Source organism: Lineus longissimus, chromosome 4, assembly GCF_910592395.1.
Source record: "Lineus longissimus chromosome 4, tnLinLong1.2, whole genome shotgun sequence".
Taxonomy (NCBI): domain Eukaryota; kingdom Metazoa; phylum Nemertea; class Pilidiophora; order Heteronemertea; family Lineidae; genus Lineus; species Lineus longissimus.
The window spans coordinates 23,582,544-23,595,262 of record NC_088311.1 but is presented as its reverse complement, the minus strand read 5'-3'; the positions used below and the strand labels follow the sequence as shown (position 1 = coordinate 23,595,262).

The following is a 12,719-nucleotide window of genomic DNA, read 5'->3' as shown; positions in this document are numbered from 1 at the left end:
AGAAACATGGTACACTCTGTAAAGAGATGGCACATCCAACAGAGAGATGGCACATCCAGTAGAGACATGGCATAGGCTGTAGAAACATGCTACACCCTGTAGATAGATGGCACATCCAGTGGAGGCATGGCATAAGCTGTAGAAACATGCTACACCCTGTAGAGAGATGGCACATCCAAAAAGGATGTGGTGCTGCCTGAAGAAATATGGTGCACCCTTTCGAGAGAGGGCATATCCAACAAAGACATTTACACCCTGTAGAAACATGGTACACCCTGTAGAGAGACGTCACATCCAGCAATGACACAAGCTGTTAGCACAGCCAGCAAAGACATGACACAAGCTGTAGAAACACAGGACAATTACCTGTAGAGAGGTGACACCTCCAGCAAAGACACAACACAAGGAGGGGGAATATGGTAGACCCTGTAGAGAGATGTCACATCCAGCAGAGACATGGTAAAACATGTAGGAGCATGGTACACATGTAGAGAGATTTCACATCCTCTAGAGACATGGCACTCGCCGAACAAAGATGGTCAATGTAGGGCCATGTCCTATGTCTAAACCCCGACTGCTCAGATGGCACTGGACTTTGCCCAGACAAGGATGGTACTGTGCAAATCTACTGAGCACAATAAATTGAATGACAGAGAAACAATTCCATTGCCTGCGGCAACAAGCTCTTGATGAGGTCAAGTGGCCGAGGATAAACGCAAACGCTGCAGGGTGTCATTGGACCACTGTAGCTGCACCACGTACACAGTTTATTATAAGTGAGGTTTCGCAACCACCCGGTTAGGCCCTACGACGACGTTTATCTTTTGTGTGAGTTCACCCGAACAATAGATAAACGTCGTCGTAGGGCCTAACCGGGTGGTTTCGAAACCTCACTATCATACTACCCTGTAGAAACACGGTACACCCTCTGGAGAGATGGATCATCCAGTAGAGACACTGCACAACCTGTAGAAACGTGGTACACCCTGTAGACACACACGGCACAACCTGCAGAAACGAGGTTCACTCTGAATAGAGATGACACATCAAGGAGAGACACAGTACAATATGTAAAAACATGGTACACCCTCTAGAGAGAAAGCACATCCACCAAAGAAACAAGGTTCACTCTGTATAGAGATGACACATCAAGGAGAGACACAGCACAATGTGTAAAAACATGGTACACCCTCTAGAGAGATGGAACAACTAGTAGAGACACTGCACAACCTGTAGAAACGTGGTACACACTGTAGACACACACGGCCCAACGTGCAGAAACAAGGTTCACTCTGTATAGAGATGGCACATCAAAGAGAGACACAGCACACCAGGCCGAATCAGTCCTGGCTGCTCCACCGTGTTGACAACATGATGAGAGTGATGAGACAGTCACAGCCAGGCCGCATCAATCTTCGCCGCACTGCCTAGTTGTTAATGTGGCGAGAGAGATGAGACAATCACAGCCAGGCCAAATCAGTCTCGGCTGGTCTGCCAAGTTGTCTACATGGTGAAAGAGATGAGAGACAGTCACAGCCAGGCCAAATCAGTCTTGGCTGCTCTGCCAAGTTGTCTATATGGTGAGAGAGATGAGATAGTCACAGCCAGGCGGCATCAGTCTTCGCCGCACTGCCTAGTTGTTAATATGGTGAGAGAGATGAGACAGTCACAGCCAGGCCAAATCAGTCTTGGCTGCTCTGCCAAGTTGTCAACATGGTGAGAGAGATGAGGAAGTCACAGCCAGGCCGAATCAGTCCTGGCTGCTCCACCGTGTTGACAACATGATGAGAGAGATGAGGAAATGTAAAAACATGGTACACCCTATAGAGAGAAAGCACATCCAGCAAAGACACTACATAAGTTGTACGTGGTAACATGGAACACCCTGGAGTGAGATAGTGCAACCTGTTGTCGTGACATGATGGTGCATCCAGTAGAGACATGTCTCTACTCGATTAGACCTAGTAACATGCTGATGTCCTATCTCTCTACTGGGTGACCACAAGGATTTACCAAACAGTACTGTATTGGCCAAAAAGTTGTGGATAGCCGTAGTCCCTTTAATGAGATGCGACTGTCCCGATATTACTTGATTTGTGTCAATGCCCATAGACTTTTCATATTGGTTTGGTACATTGAGGCTGTCTATATGGCATTGTTGTGACACTGTCCAGGGTCACCTGATAAGTGACGAGACCGTCCCTGATGGTCTCCGTCTTTTTCAGCGTTCGGTTGATCATGCAGATAGCAGACCTGCAGTGTGGATGCATTGACATAACGGTTAGTTCGTGTCAGGTCGTCAGCATTTCCCCACAGCTTCGTATGGGGTGTTGTCTCGTCGGGCCAAAACTTCCCGCGTGCCGGCTCTAGAAGTGGGCAGGTGTAAAGGATGTGCTCTGGGGTCGGTTCTCCGTTTCCGCACTCGCAGTTGGCCGTTTCTCATATTCCTAGTCGCTTCAGGTGTTTGTTAAGCCTGCAGTGTCCTGTCCGAAGCCGGTATATTGTCACATGGCTCCTCCGGTCTAGCTTGTGGATTCTGTCCTGTGCTGTTCTGTAACCGCCAGTCTGCCTGCTCCAGCTCACATTGTAGCTGGCCTTTAGGAGGGTCTTGGACTACGCATATGAGATCCTGTGTTGGGACTGCGGGAGCATGCTGCCTTGCTTGGCTAGGTGATTAGCTTGTTCATTTCCATGCACTCCTGTATGGGCTGGGTTCCACTGGATGACAATTCTCTTCTTGGAGAGAAGGGGATCTAGCCTGTCTAGTAGGCTGTCAGTCAGTGTCTCGGCTTTCCAGCTCTGGAGAGCTTGGAGGGCTGACAGTGAGTCAGTCATTAGGACGATGTTGTCTCCACACTTGGCACAGTTCCTGGCAGCAGCGGTGGTGATTGTCTGAAGTTCAGCTCTGAAGTTGGAACATAGTTTGCCGGCAGAGACTCAAAAACTCCGCTTCCTCCGTTCCTGACAGCATTCTGTGTGGATCCGTCAGGTGCATGCGTGGTTGGGGTACTGAACATCGATCATCTCGAGAGTCAGAGCCTTCGGGGTTTCAAATGGTTAACTTCCCTTTGAGACTATCCCTGGAATTGTTGTTCTGAACTCGAGTAGTCTTCTCTCAGGGATCCACTTTGTTGCCTTGAGATCCTAACTCATCTCCTTGTCCTTTCCAAGTACGTCCTCGCGGTGACTTTGTAGGTCCATGGTGATATGGTGAAAGCTCTGGTGCTTCAGCCTGGTCAGTGGTTCTTTCTGGAGTTGTTGGCGTAGAGGATGGGAGGGCAGCCGCCTGGGTGATGGTCTTTAGCTCTCGTTTCATCTCCAGAGGCTGACTGTTGGCTGTTTTCTCCATGTCATCTATGGGTGTGCTCCTCAAGGCTCCAAGGATGATTCTCAGGCCCATGTTCTGTACCTTGTCTAGTTTGGCTTTGGTCGTTTTGGAGGCCGTCCGTCGTCCAAGTGCTGGATGCATATTCCATTACTGGTCATCTGCATGGAGCGTGTTCTTGACATATTGTTGTATAGTAATTGTAAAACCTTTCTTATGAGTAGCACTGTAATGTGTAATTCTTGGAATTAAGTGTGCGGGATTATTGGATTTGGGTTTAGATAAGATACCGGTGGATAATCGTGGAAAATTCCCACGGTCTACTTTTAATCCTCCATTCTCCCCAGCGTGATCAATTACGTGATCAATTACGTCAGCATTGATGCGGCTCCTCATTGGATGGAGACGCATCAACGTTGCCCCCTGATTGGTGCAGACAAAGCTGCGCGTGGATACAAAACAGCTGTCCGCACGCTCTCGGCAGAAGAGAGAGAGAGAGAGATAGAGAGAGTCCCGAGTATTTCTAATCACGTGCACGAATCGTCATCCCGACGAACTATTTTATCAATTATGACTTTGGTGTGTATAATTTTGTGAAGCAGTGTTAGAATAAAGGATCCGAACGTTAGAAGGCAAATTCAGCTTCTTACTTTTATAACCTGTGGAAATACGACAATATTATTCAAACGCTGCTGTTATCCCATTGATGTAGACCATGAAGAGAGTTGGGGATAATACGCCTCCTTGTGGCACTCCTTCAGTAAGTCTCACCATGGAGGTATTATCTTAATAATACCTCCATGGTCTCACACGGTTGCTTGTGGTGCCATCAAGTTTCACTCTGGCTGATCGGCTGTATGGCATTGTTGTGACACTGTCCAGGGTCACCTGATAAGGGACGAGACTGTCCCTGATGGTCTGATTGTGACAAGTCACATGGAAACTTAAAACGTGACCAGATCTCCTTGAAATACATGTGGTTCGGTTGTTGCCCTGTCTATGCTTACTTGATTTGACTTTGAGATGACACTATCCTAACTTGGTGTGGGTGTGACGGTGTCCATGTCTCTGCTGTATGGCCAATCTCTCAACAGGGTGAGTCATGTCTCTACTGGATGTGCCCTATATCTACAGGGTGTAACATGTTTCTACATGGCGTGCCATGTCCCTACATGATGTGCCATGTCTTTATTAGACGTGTCATCTCTCTTCAGGGTTCAAAATGCATCTACAGGGTGTGCCATATCTATACAGGGAAAAGGCCTACCACAATTCTGGGATGTGAATGTCTCTGTTGGATCTGCATCTCTCTACAGGGTGTACCATGTTTCTGCTGGGTGAGACATGTCTCTACTGGATTAGACCTGCTGTATGAGACAGTTTCCTACAGGGTGTATCATGTTTACAGGGTGGGCTATGTCTCCACTGGATGTGCCATGTCTCTACAGGGTGTACCATGTCTATACTGGATGTACCTTCTCCATGTTCTGAGAGGGGTTACCATGTTTTTCTATGTGATGCCATGTCAACATTCATGCGACTTGACATGGGATGCGACAGTCCATCAACCATGATCCACCGTCTTCACAGAAAGAGTGCCAGCTCTGCAGTAATTCTCACCATCCCAGCCCGAATGTGTCCGAGCTGTCTGGAGACAACACTCATAGCAAGAGAGGAAGAGGATGAGCGGGTTGCCTGTTCTTCAGCAGGAGATGATATGTAAAAATAATTTGAAAAAGTTCGTATTCAATATTATATTTTGTTTCTTTTTACAAATACACAGAATCTAGTAATTACCAGCACATTCATTTACAGAGTGAATTACAGCAGCAGTTTAGAATACCTTTTTATGCTGAAATACTGTGTATGCAGCAATGCTGGAGAAGATTGTACCAACAAGCCCTTGATTTGCAGGAATAAACTTCACTACATTATAAGAATGAAATAATAAGACGGACCCCTGGCTCTTCTAAATGAGCACACACAGTAACTAATTGTCTCACAATGATGTATCACATGTGTGTATAGATTACAATAGTCACCTCTGAGTTTAAAAAACACATGTATTACATCAACTTGACATGATACAGGTATTTTTGACAGGCTTTTCCCCCTTCCCCTAACCACACTCCCTGTTCCTGCCCATAATCCCATTGGCCCTTCTCACAATCCCACTGGCTCTAACCACACTCCCTCTGCACCTTACCATACTCCCACCAGCCCTAACCATATTCTCACTGGCCCAAACCTTACTCCCACTGACCCTCACCATACTCCCTACCTTTGGGATAAATGCAATACAGGAAGGCACTTAATTTCAAACACAATCTGGCAGTTCTCTTTAACAGGCACTAGCTTTATAGTTAAAAGGGAAACTATAGACAGGAGCCAGAAGGACCACATCAGGTTTTGCCAAGTTGCAAGTAGGCACCATCTCTACTATCTCACAGTGAAATGACACTATTTTTGCTTTCACAAGGAATTTGTTATCACTAAGTTACCAATTGGCTCCAGAGCTCCGGCTATAGTCCCCCTTTATTACACCATATTTTTCTGCACCAAAAAACAATAAGACACGATTTCTTCAATGAATCTGAATGTGCAAAGAGCCGATGTATACAGATCTGTATTTTTTGGCAATAGATAACTTAAGTAAAATGTTTACAAAAATTTACAGACATGCACAGCAAGTCTTTTTACAATCCTTCTCACATTTTCACTATGTTTCCCACACATCACAAATGGGTTTCGCCATGATTAACTGGCAGTTTTTCCTCGCTATGGCACTCAGTAGCAAACATTTCTGCATTTGTTTCATTCATGCATTCCATGCTCTGGAACACCATAGAAACAAAATGAGATTAAATACACAAAAAAAATTGTCGGTGTTATTGGTCGTCCTTTCTTGTCACTCAGTCCACCTTGATAGATATACAAACCGCCTTCCTGCGCTGTGTCAACCACAGAAATGCACATATGAACACAGTACAACCACACAATACTCCATAATATAACCCCATTGGAAAATGACCCTGAAAGAAAATCAGAGACCTGTAATGATTTTTTCAAAAAAAATTCACAGAAAATTATTCAAAATTGTTTACTTGCTACTTCCGTAGGAAATAGTTCACTGATCAAATCGCAACAACTAAAGCATGTTGTGTAAATCAAGATATTTTTCATCCAGTTGTCTGAGAGAAGTTAGAAAATTTCAGGCCAGAACCTATTTCTAATTCTTTCTTGAACTTACTAATGATACATTGTACTTACTGATCTCAAACATCTGTAACCATACAAGTCTCCATTACACTGGCACTGTATGAGTCCTGGGCCATCATGAACACAGTGTGAATCGTCTGGACATTGATCTGAAACATACACAAATCAGTTCCACGGAAAGAGGAAGGTGGCATTTCTGTAGAGATACATGCAGTACGGAGGCTTCTCGCAACCTCCAAGCCTTGTGTGTCAAGATGATGAGAAATAGAACAGAAAGTGCTTAGAAAGTGAGAGTGTTCCAATGGAGCATGTTCATTTTATGGCTGAAAGCTTCAAACGTTGACTTACAAGTTGAGTTGTCTGCAATACAAACATCCTGCTCAATCCTACAAACAGTGACACCTTTGCCCTCTGTCGTTTCCTTCCAAGCTTCTTGTCCACCAGGGCAGAGAAAATGACCTGGTAAAGACCTGAAAACACATTATTTAAAAAAAAAGTTGTCGTATAACGTTAAGCAGTAATCAAGAAGTTTACAAAATGCAGAAGCCCTCCTGTTTCAGTCCTAAAGGTATAGGCATGATACACACCCTCTCGTACATTTTGTCATTAATCCATTTGTCTGAGGGGTACAAGGACTACAACCTGTCAGAATGTGCCGCTATTTTTACCTTTGCCTTTTGATAAGAGGTATTTTTTCTAGCCATGCTGTCTCTATAAAATAAACCTTAGATTGAACCTTGGCAATAATGGGAAAACACTTACAAGTACTGTATATTGTTCAAACTTCTAAATGCTTCATAATGTGTGCTGTTTTCATCGCTGAATACTAAAGGATTGTCTTCAAGAGCTCTGAAAAGGAGGGAGAAGTATTGACATCATAAACTGCAAATACTGAATATAGCCAGTTGCATTCACTCCTCTTATATTCACATTCAGGCCAATAGCTTTAATGCCTTGAAAGATCAGCCATCATAAGATTGGAGGATTGGTCAGGTAACATCGATGCAAAGAAGTCCTAAGCTTATTCTAGGCTACACATATTACCAAGAATTAATATAGACTAGTTTTTATATATTGGCCCTTTTGAAACTATTGGTAAAACTTGTCCTCCCAAAAATTTAGTCGCCACTTGCAACATGATAAACCTAATGATCAAACAAAGTAAGACGAGCAGTGTGATATTGATGAGCAACACTTACATCCATTCTGAATGCGAGATATCAACCAATGCAGGAATTGACTTAAGGGAACAAACAGACAGGTCAAGGCTGAAATATAAAAACAATTACAGTTTTCAAGCAAATTAAAATGTCTGCATGCAATTGCAAAATGGTATGAAATCATTGGCTTATGACACACTCTTTACCTCTATACTCCTACTCTATTACCAGGTGCCTCGGGAGAAGGCAGTTTGTACCTGATATTTCATCAGCTGGCGGCTAACCTAAGGCTAATGGCCACATTGCAACGGGATGCCCGCAGGTTTTGAACCTTAGACCTTCTGTTTACAAGGCGGATTGCTTGACCGCTATGCCATCGGGACTGATACATACCCAAAAACTGTGCCGTTGGCATCATGGCAACATCTGTCAGAAATAGTATAATTGTTCTTCATACAGTTGTCATATATAACACTAGTTTGGTTCATCGTGACTGGGTGGCATGATTTCATATGGCATATATCAATCTGGAACAGAACGAGCAAAATTTAACAGTACTTTGCGGCGCGCATGCATTGCCATTGGACATCAATTATCATTATCTTGTCATCTGAATTTCTCTAGTGGTCGAATCACGACGAATGGAAGAAAAAAACGGGATTTTTTTCTTTTACTTTCTATTATTTTACTACCGGCGTAGTTGTTATGCTACGCAGAACGTCCACAATATTTACTCTAATTGCTGAAATATTTACCTTACTAGCAGTTTCGTCAAGTACGTCAGCTACACACCAAGACAAAGAAGTTAGTGAATTTAGAATTATAAGGGTAAAAATCGTAGAAAATTTGACGATTTTGACAGATACGGTAGCTGCCATTTTGACCAAATCTTGTGACTCACGTGATCTGGCCATCCGGTGGAGAAAATACACACTAATCAGGCCCCACAAATCAATGTTGCTAAGGTAACGTGAAATTTTGTAAAGCACTTTTCTATTGGCTTACTTCAGCACATCTACCAATCACAGCGACTGACACAAATGCCGCATGCTGGCTCGTGTTTGTGTAGCAACCCAGAAGACATAGCTACACTGCCTGTTCTGACATCAGAAGCACTACATATTTTTCTTGAAATAGGGTGAGTTTTTGTATTTCTAAGCTTTGATATCTTTTCAAATATACCTCAGTAATTGATATCAGTCACCAAGCTTATATTCCACAGCACATTATTCTGGAAAACGAGCATTTTTAATGCACCTTTTGTCAGTTTACTAAAACAGTTGAGTTGATTATTTTGATTTGCATGTCAAATTCATGCATTGGCTGTGTACAATGGTACTAGCATGTGTTGTGTAGTGTCTCAAACTCTCATTCATTGGTTTCCATGTCCATAGATATAACAGTACGGATGTAACTGCCTGGCCCTTAGCTGAGACCAAGCCATGCCACAGCGGGACAGCTTATAATGTTCTGTGTAACTTTTTCAGAGCAAGAAAAAGGAGAATGGCGACAGAAGTGAAACCGTCCACACGTTACCAGCCAGCTGACTGGTTTACGTCAAACTATGCCATTTCCACTAATGCTGAACGCCAGCGCGACGCTTCTCATCAGGTCAGACAGGAGGCCCGTCATCTTAGGAATGAAACCGACAACAAGACAAAATGGGACCAGTATGACAACACAACCAGATTAGCTGATCGCATTGATGACATCAGGAAGTGGAAGGAAATTCTTGAGAGGAGTCTTGCCGATATTGATCAAGAGATCTCGGACTTGTCTGAAGCTAAGGAGGAGGCAGAACGATCTTTAGCGGCCACCAATACACCTCTAGAAGTAACTGTTGAATGTCTGACACTGAGGGATGGACGACAGAAGATCGACTTGGTACAAGATGGTGTGGAGGCTGAATTACATCAGGTGATTGTTATATTGGATTGTTTTATTTAATGGAATTGGAAAAGGATATGAACGCGGCTCAAAGTTCAATCTCTAAAAAGTCGCATAGCATGCACAGGCAAAAGAAAAGCAATGATATTTTTGACTGGGATTTAAACTGGCAACACCTACAACAATTGACAAAAGAATAACAACAATTAGCGCAGTAACTTTGTAAAAAAGAGTGAGTGTTCTTGATGCTATCAGTAATCTCATAAAAGTGATTAATAATTTCTGCTTTCTTCTCCAGGAACATTCTGTGATCAAAGGTATTAGGAAACAGCTTCAACAGAGGGTAGATGAAAGCTTTGAACAACTCTGTCTCCTCCAGGAAGCCCGCCAACAAATTGTAGCCGATCTCCAAGATAAGAACATTGCCCTCGGTATCGATATAGATCAGTACAATCTGACAGAAAAGTCTCCCGGAATCAGTTATAAACCAGATCCATGCAGAGTGCCAAAGGGGTAAGGAGTAAAAAATTGTCTGTTTGAATGATACTGTTGAGTGAAATTTGTACTTAAAGTTAAAGAAAGATACAAGTGTTGATTTAACACTTATGGCTAGTACAGGGGTATTAGAGATGTCAGATCCTTTGATAACTATGATATCACCTTTGGCTTTGACACCTAAATGTGATTTCAGAAAGACGCCAAAAATTTCTTTATTCATAGGCTAGTTAGAGAGTCTGATTGGCCTCAGTTAAAAATCAACGACTTTCAATGATGACAAATCGATGAGTCTTGGACAATGGATCCAAGTTTTTTTCTGATATGGTATCTAAAATGATTTACCCTGTATTCAGGAGTTGTACACCACAGAACTGGGAAGACTTTAGCCGATACAACAAGGAACGTGCCGATGCCGAGATGAGGTCATCCACCCGCCTCCGTGAAGCTATCCACCACACCCTACATCAGACGGACAATGACCTTGCCGCTCAAAATAACGCCACAGACTACGCTACCAGGAAGAGGCAGCATGAGATGAAGAAGGCTCGTGATGAAGATGAATGGCAGAAGAAAAATGTGAGTTGCATAAAAAAAATCTGCCTTTATTCACTCTTTGAGGACTGGTTTAAAGAAAATTGCAAAAGGAGCAAAAATGAGGAGGAAAAAATTGTCGATAAATCTGGAAAAAACAGTCACTAATTGGAGTTTTTTGGATTTCTTCTGACTGTTCTTGATGTGACTGTTGAGGGACAGATCAGTCATTAAGAGGATGTTATGTTTTGTTATTGACTGAAACAATCTTCCTCATCATAAATTTCAGATGGAAGACGAGATTGCCCAGCTAGAGGCTGATATCAGAGCAGTGGAGGAGGCGATCCGTGCCAAGATTGCACCAATGAAACTTGCCCAGACCAGGCTTGAGAACCGCACATACCGACCAAATGTTGAACTGTGCCGTGATGCTCCACAGTACGGTCTGACCGATGAAGTCAAGCAATTAGAGGCAACCAAGGCTGCCCTGGTAGAGAAACATAAGCAGGCTAGGTATGTAGATACTGATATCCCCAATAAGTTTATGTTACTGGTAAAGGTTTTCAAGTCCAGGTAAAGCTTTGCCAGCAAGAGAATTTCTAGAGTAGTTTTACTTCATGAAAATGTAGCAAACTCTCTACGGGTGTGAAAGCCACTTGATTGAACTATTTGAGTCATCAGCGCAAGCTCTACAGGTGTTTAAGCCACTTGATTGAACTATTTGAGTCATCAGCGCAAGCTCTACAGGTGTTTAAGCCACTTGATTGAACTATTTGAGTCATCAGCGCAAGCTCTACAGGTGTTTAAGCCACTTGATTGAACTATTTGAGTCATCAGCGCAAGCTGCCCAGCTGCAAGTAGTACTTGTCTATTCCCCCTGTGTGTTTGATCGATTTTCTGACTATGTACCTCTAAAATTGCAGACATGCCCTGGACTGCCTTGAGAAACAACTTCACAACATCAACGATGACTTGGCCTTGAAAAATAACTCACTCATGCTTGACAATCGCTGCATGGATGTACGAGGAAAACTCAAACCCAGTCCGCTATCAACCACTGATAAAAATCTTGCACTCACGGGAATGTCAAGGGAAAGTTCAAAAGTTCTGGCATAAACTTTCAATTTAGGACTTGAGAAGTGAGATTAGTGTCTAGCAAGGACGCTGTGAAAGGGTCACATGACATATCGTCTAAAGTAAACCTGGGTTACACAAAATATCAATATTTTTCATTCGTTATTTTCGAAACTATTTCTCAAAATAGGATCACAGTGTTTTAGGATCATCATGGAAATAAATTGCGACTCTTTAGGTGTGACAACAGGTATCGCTGTTTTCATGTTGGACACATGTATTGTATTGTAAATAATGTTTTGTATAAAGTATTGTCTTTTTCACAAGTGAGTGGATATTTGGTGTGACCTTCTGTTGCCACCAATTCATACCTATCAAGATCACGATATTTGAGGTGATGGACAACACTTAGAGTATCTAAAGTTCAGCCCCCTGGGTGGCCTATTGAAGAGTGAGTTTTTGATGACTCTTTATACTCATTTTTGAATTCATCCCCACAATAGAGCCTTGTCGGATTGGCTCAATTCTGATGAGGACCCCGGGGATGCAGAATTAGGGACTTTTGATTGGACAATCCAACAGAACCAACCCCACTTTTTTGCTTCCAGAAATCCCTGAATGGTTAACCTTTTGCTGTCAGTATGTCGTGACTTTCGATACGTATGTGATTGTCAATCTTATTCCGTCCAATTCTCTACAAGGAGTCACCAATCTGATTTAAGTCAGATAAACCCACTACTTGTTATTCCTTGTAAATACAATGAAGTACTTGAATCTGTGATATTTTCAGTGGTAGAAATGTTTTTTAGTGAATTTGTGTGAAATACAATCTAAAATGTCTAATTCTTCTCTATACATGATGCTGTTTTTGCTTGTAAAAACTGGCCGCCACATACATGTATTAAGTGCACAAAATAAATATCATAATACAATGGATGAAATATAATTGTTTTTCATTAATCATGTGGAATGCCCTTGAAGTGACCAGAGGACAGAAGATCAATTCGACAATTGTCAATGTCACA

The 12,719-nt window shown here is 42.8% G+C and overlaps 2 protein-coding genes across 2 annotated transcripts; one reads left to right on the top strand and one right to left on the bottom strand.

The window, feature by feature from the left end:
- Window positions 1-5,070: 5,070 nt before the first annotated feature.
- On the bottom strand, window positions 5,071-8,629 carry LOC135486245 (all-trans retinoic acid-induced differentiation factor-like). Its single transcript, XM_064768910.1, has 7 exons — window positions 8,460-8,629; window positions 8,098-8,231; window positions 7,744-7,812; window positions 7,307-7,393; window positions 6,893-7,014; window positions 6,596-6,693; window positions 5,071-6,357 (listed from the first exon to the last, which is right to left on the bottom strand). The coding sequence occupies exons 1-7, from the start codon at window positions 8,616-8,618 to the stop codon at window positions 6,238-6,240; spliced, it is 789 nt and encodes a 262-aa protein (XP_064624980.1). The 5' UTR covers window positions 8,619-8,629; the 3' UTR covers window positions 5,071-6,237.
- Window positions 8,630-8,741: 112 nt separating this feature from the next.
- On the top strand, window positions 8,742-12,629 carry LOC135486945 (tektin-2-like). The gene is made up of 6 exons (XM_064770153.1): window positions 8,742-8,842; window positions 9,192-9,621; window positions 9,890-10,104; window positions 10,443-10,665; window positions 10,910-11,133; window positions 11,544-12,629. Exons 1-6 carry the CDS (start codon window positions 8,745-8,747, stop codon window positions 11,734-11,736), a joined length of 1,383 nt encoding a protein of 460 aa, XP_064626223.1. The 5' UTR covers window positions 8,742-8,744; the 3' UTR covers window positions 11,737-12,629.
- Window positions 12,630-12,719: the final 90 nt, after the last annotated feature.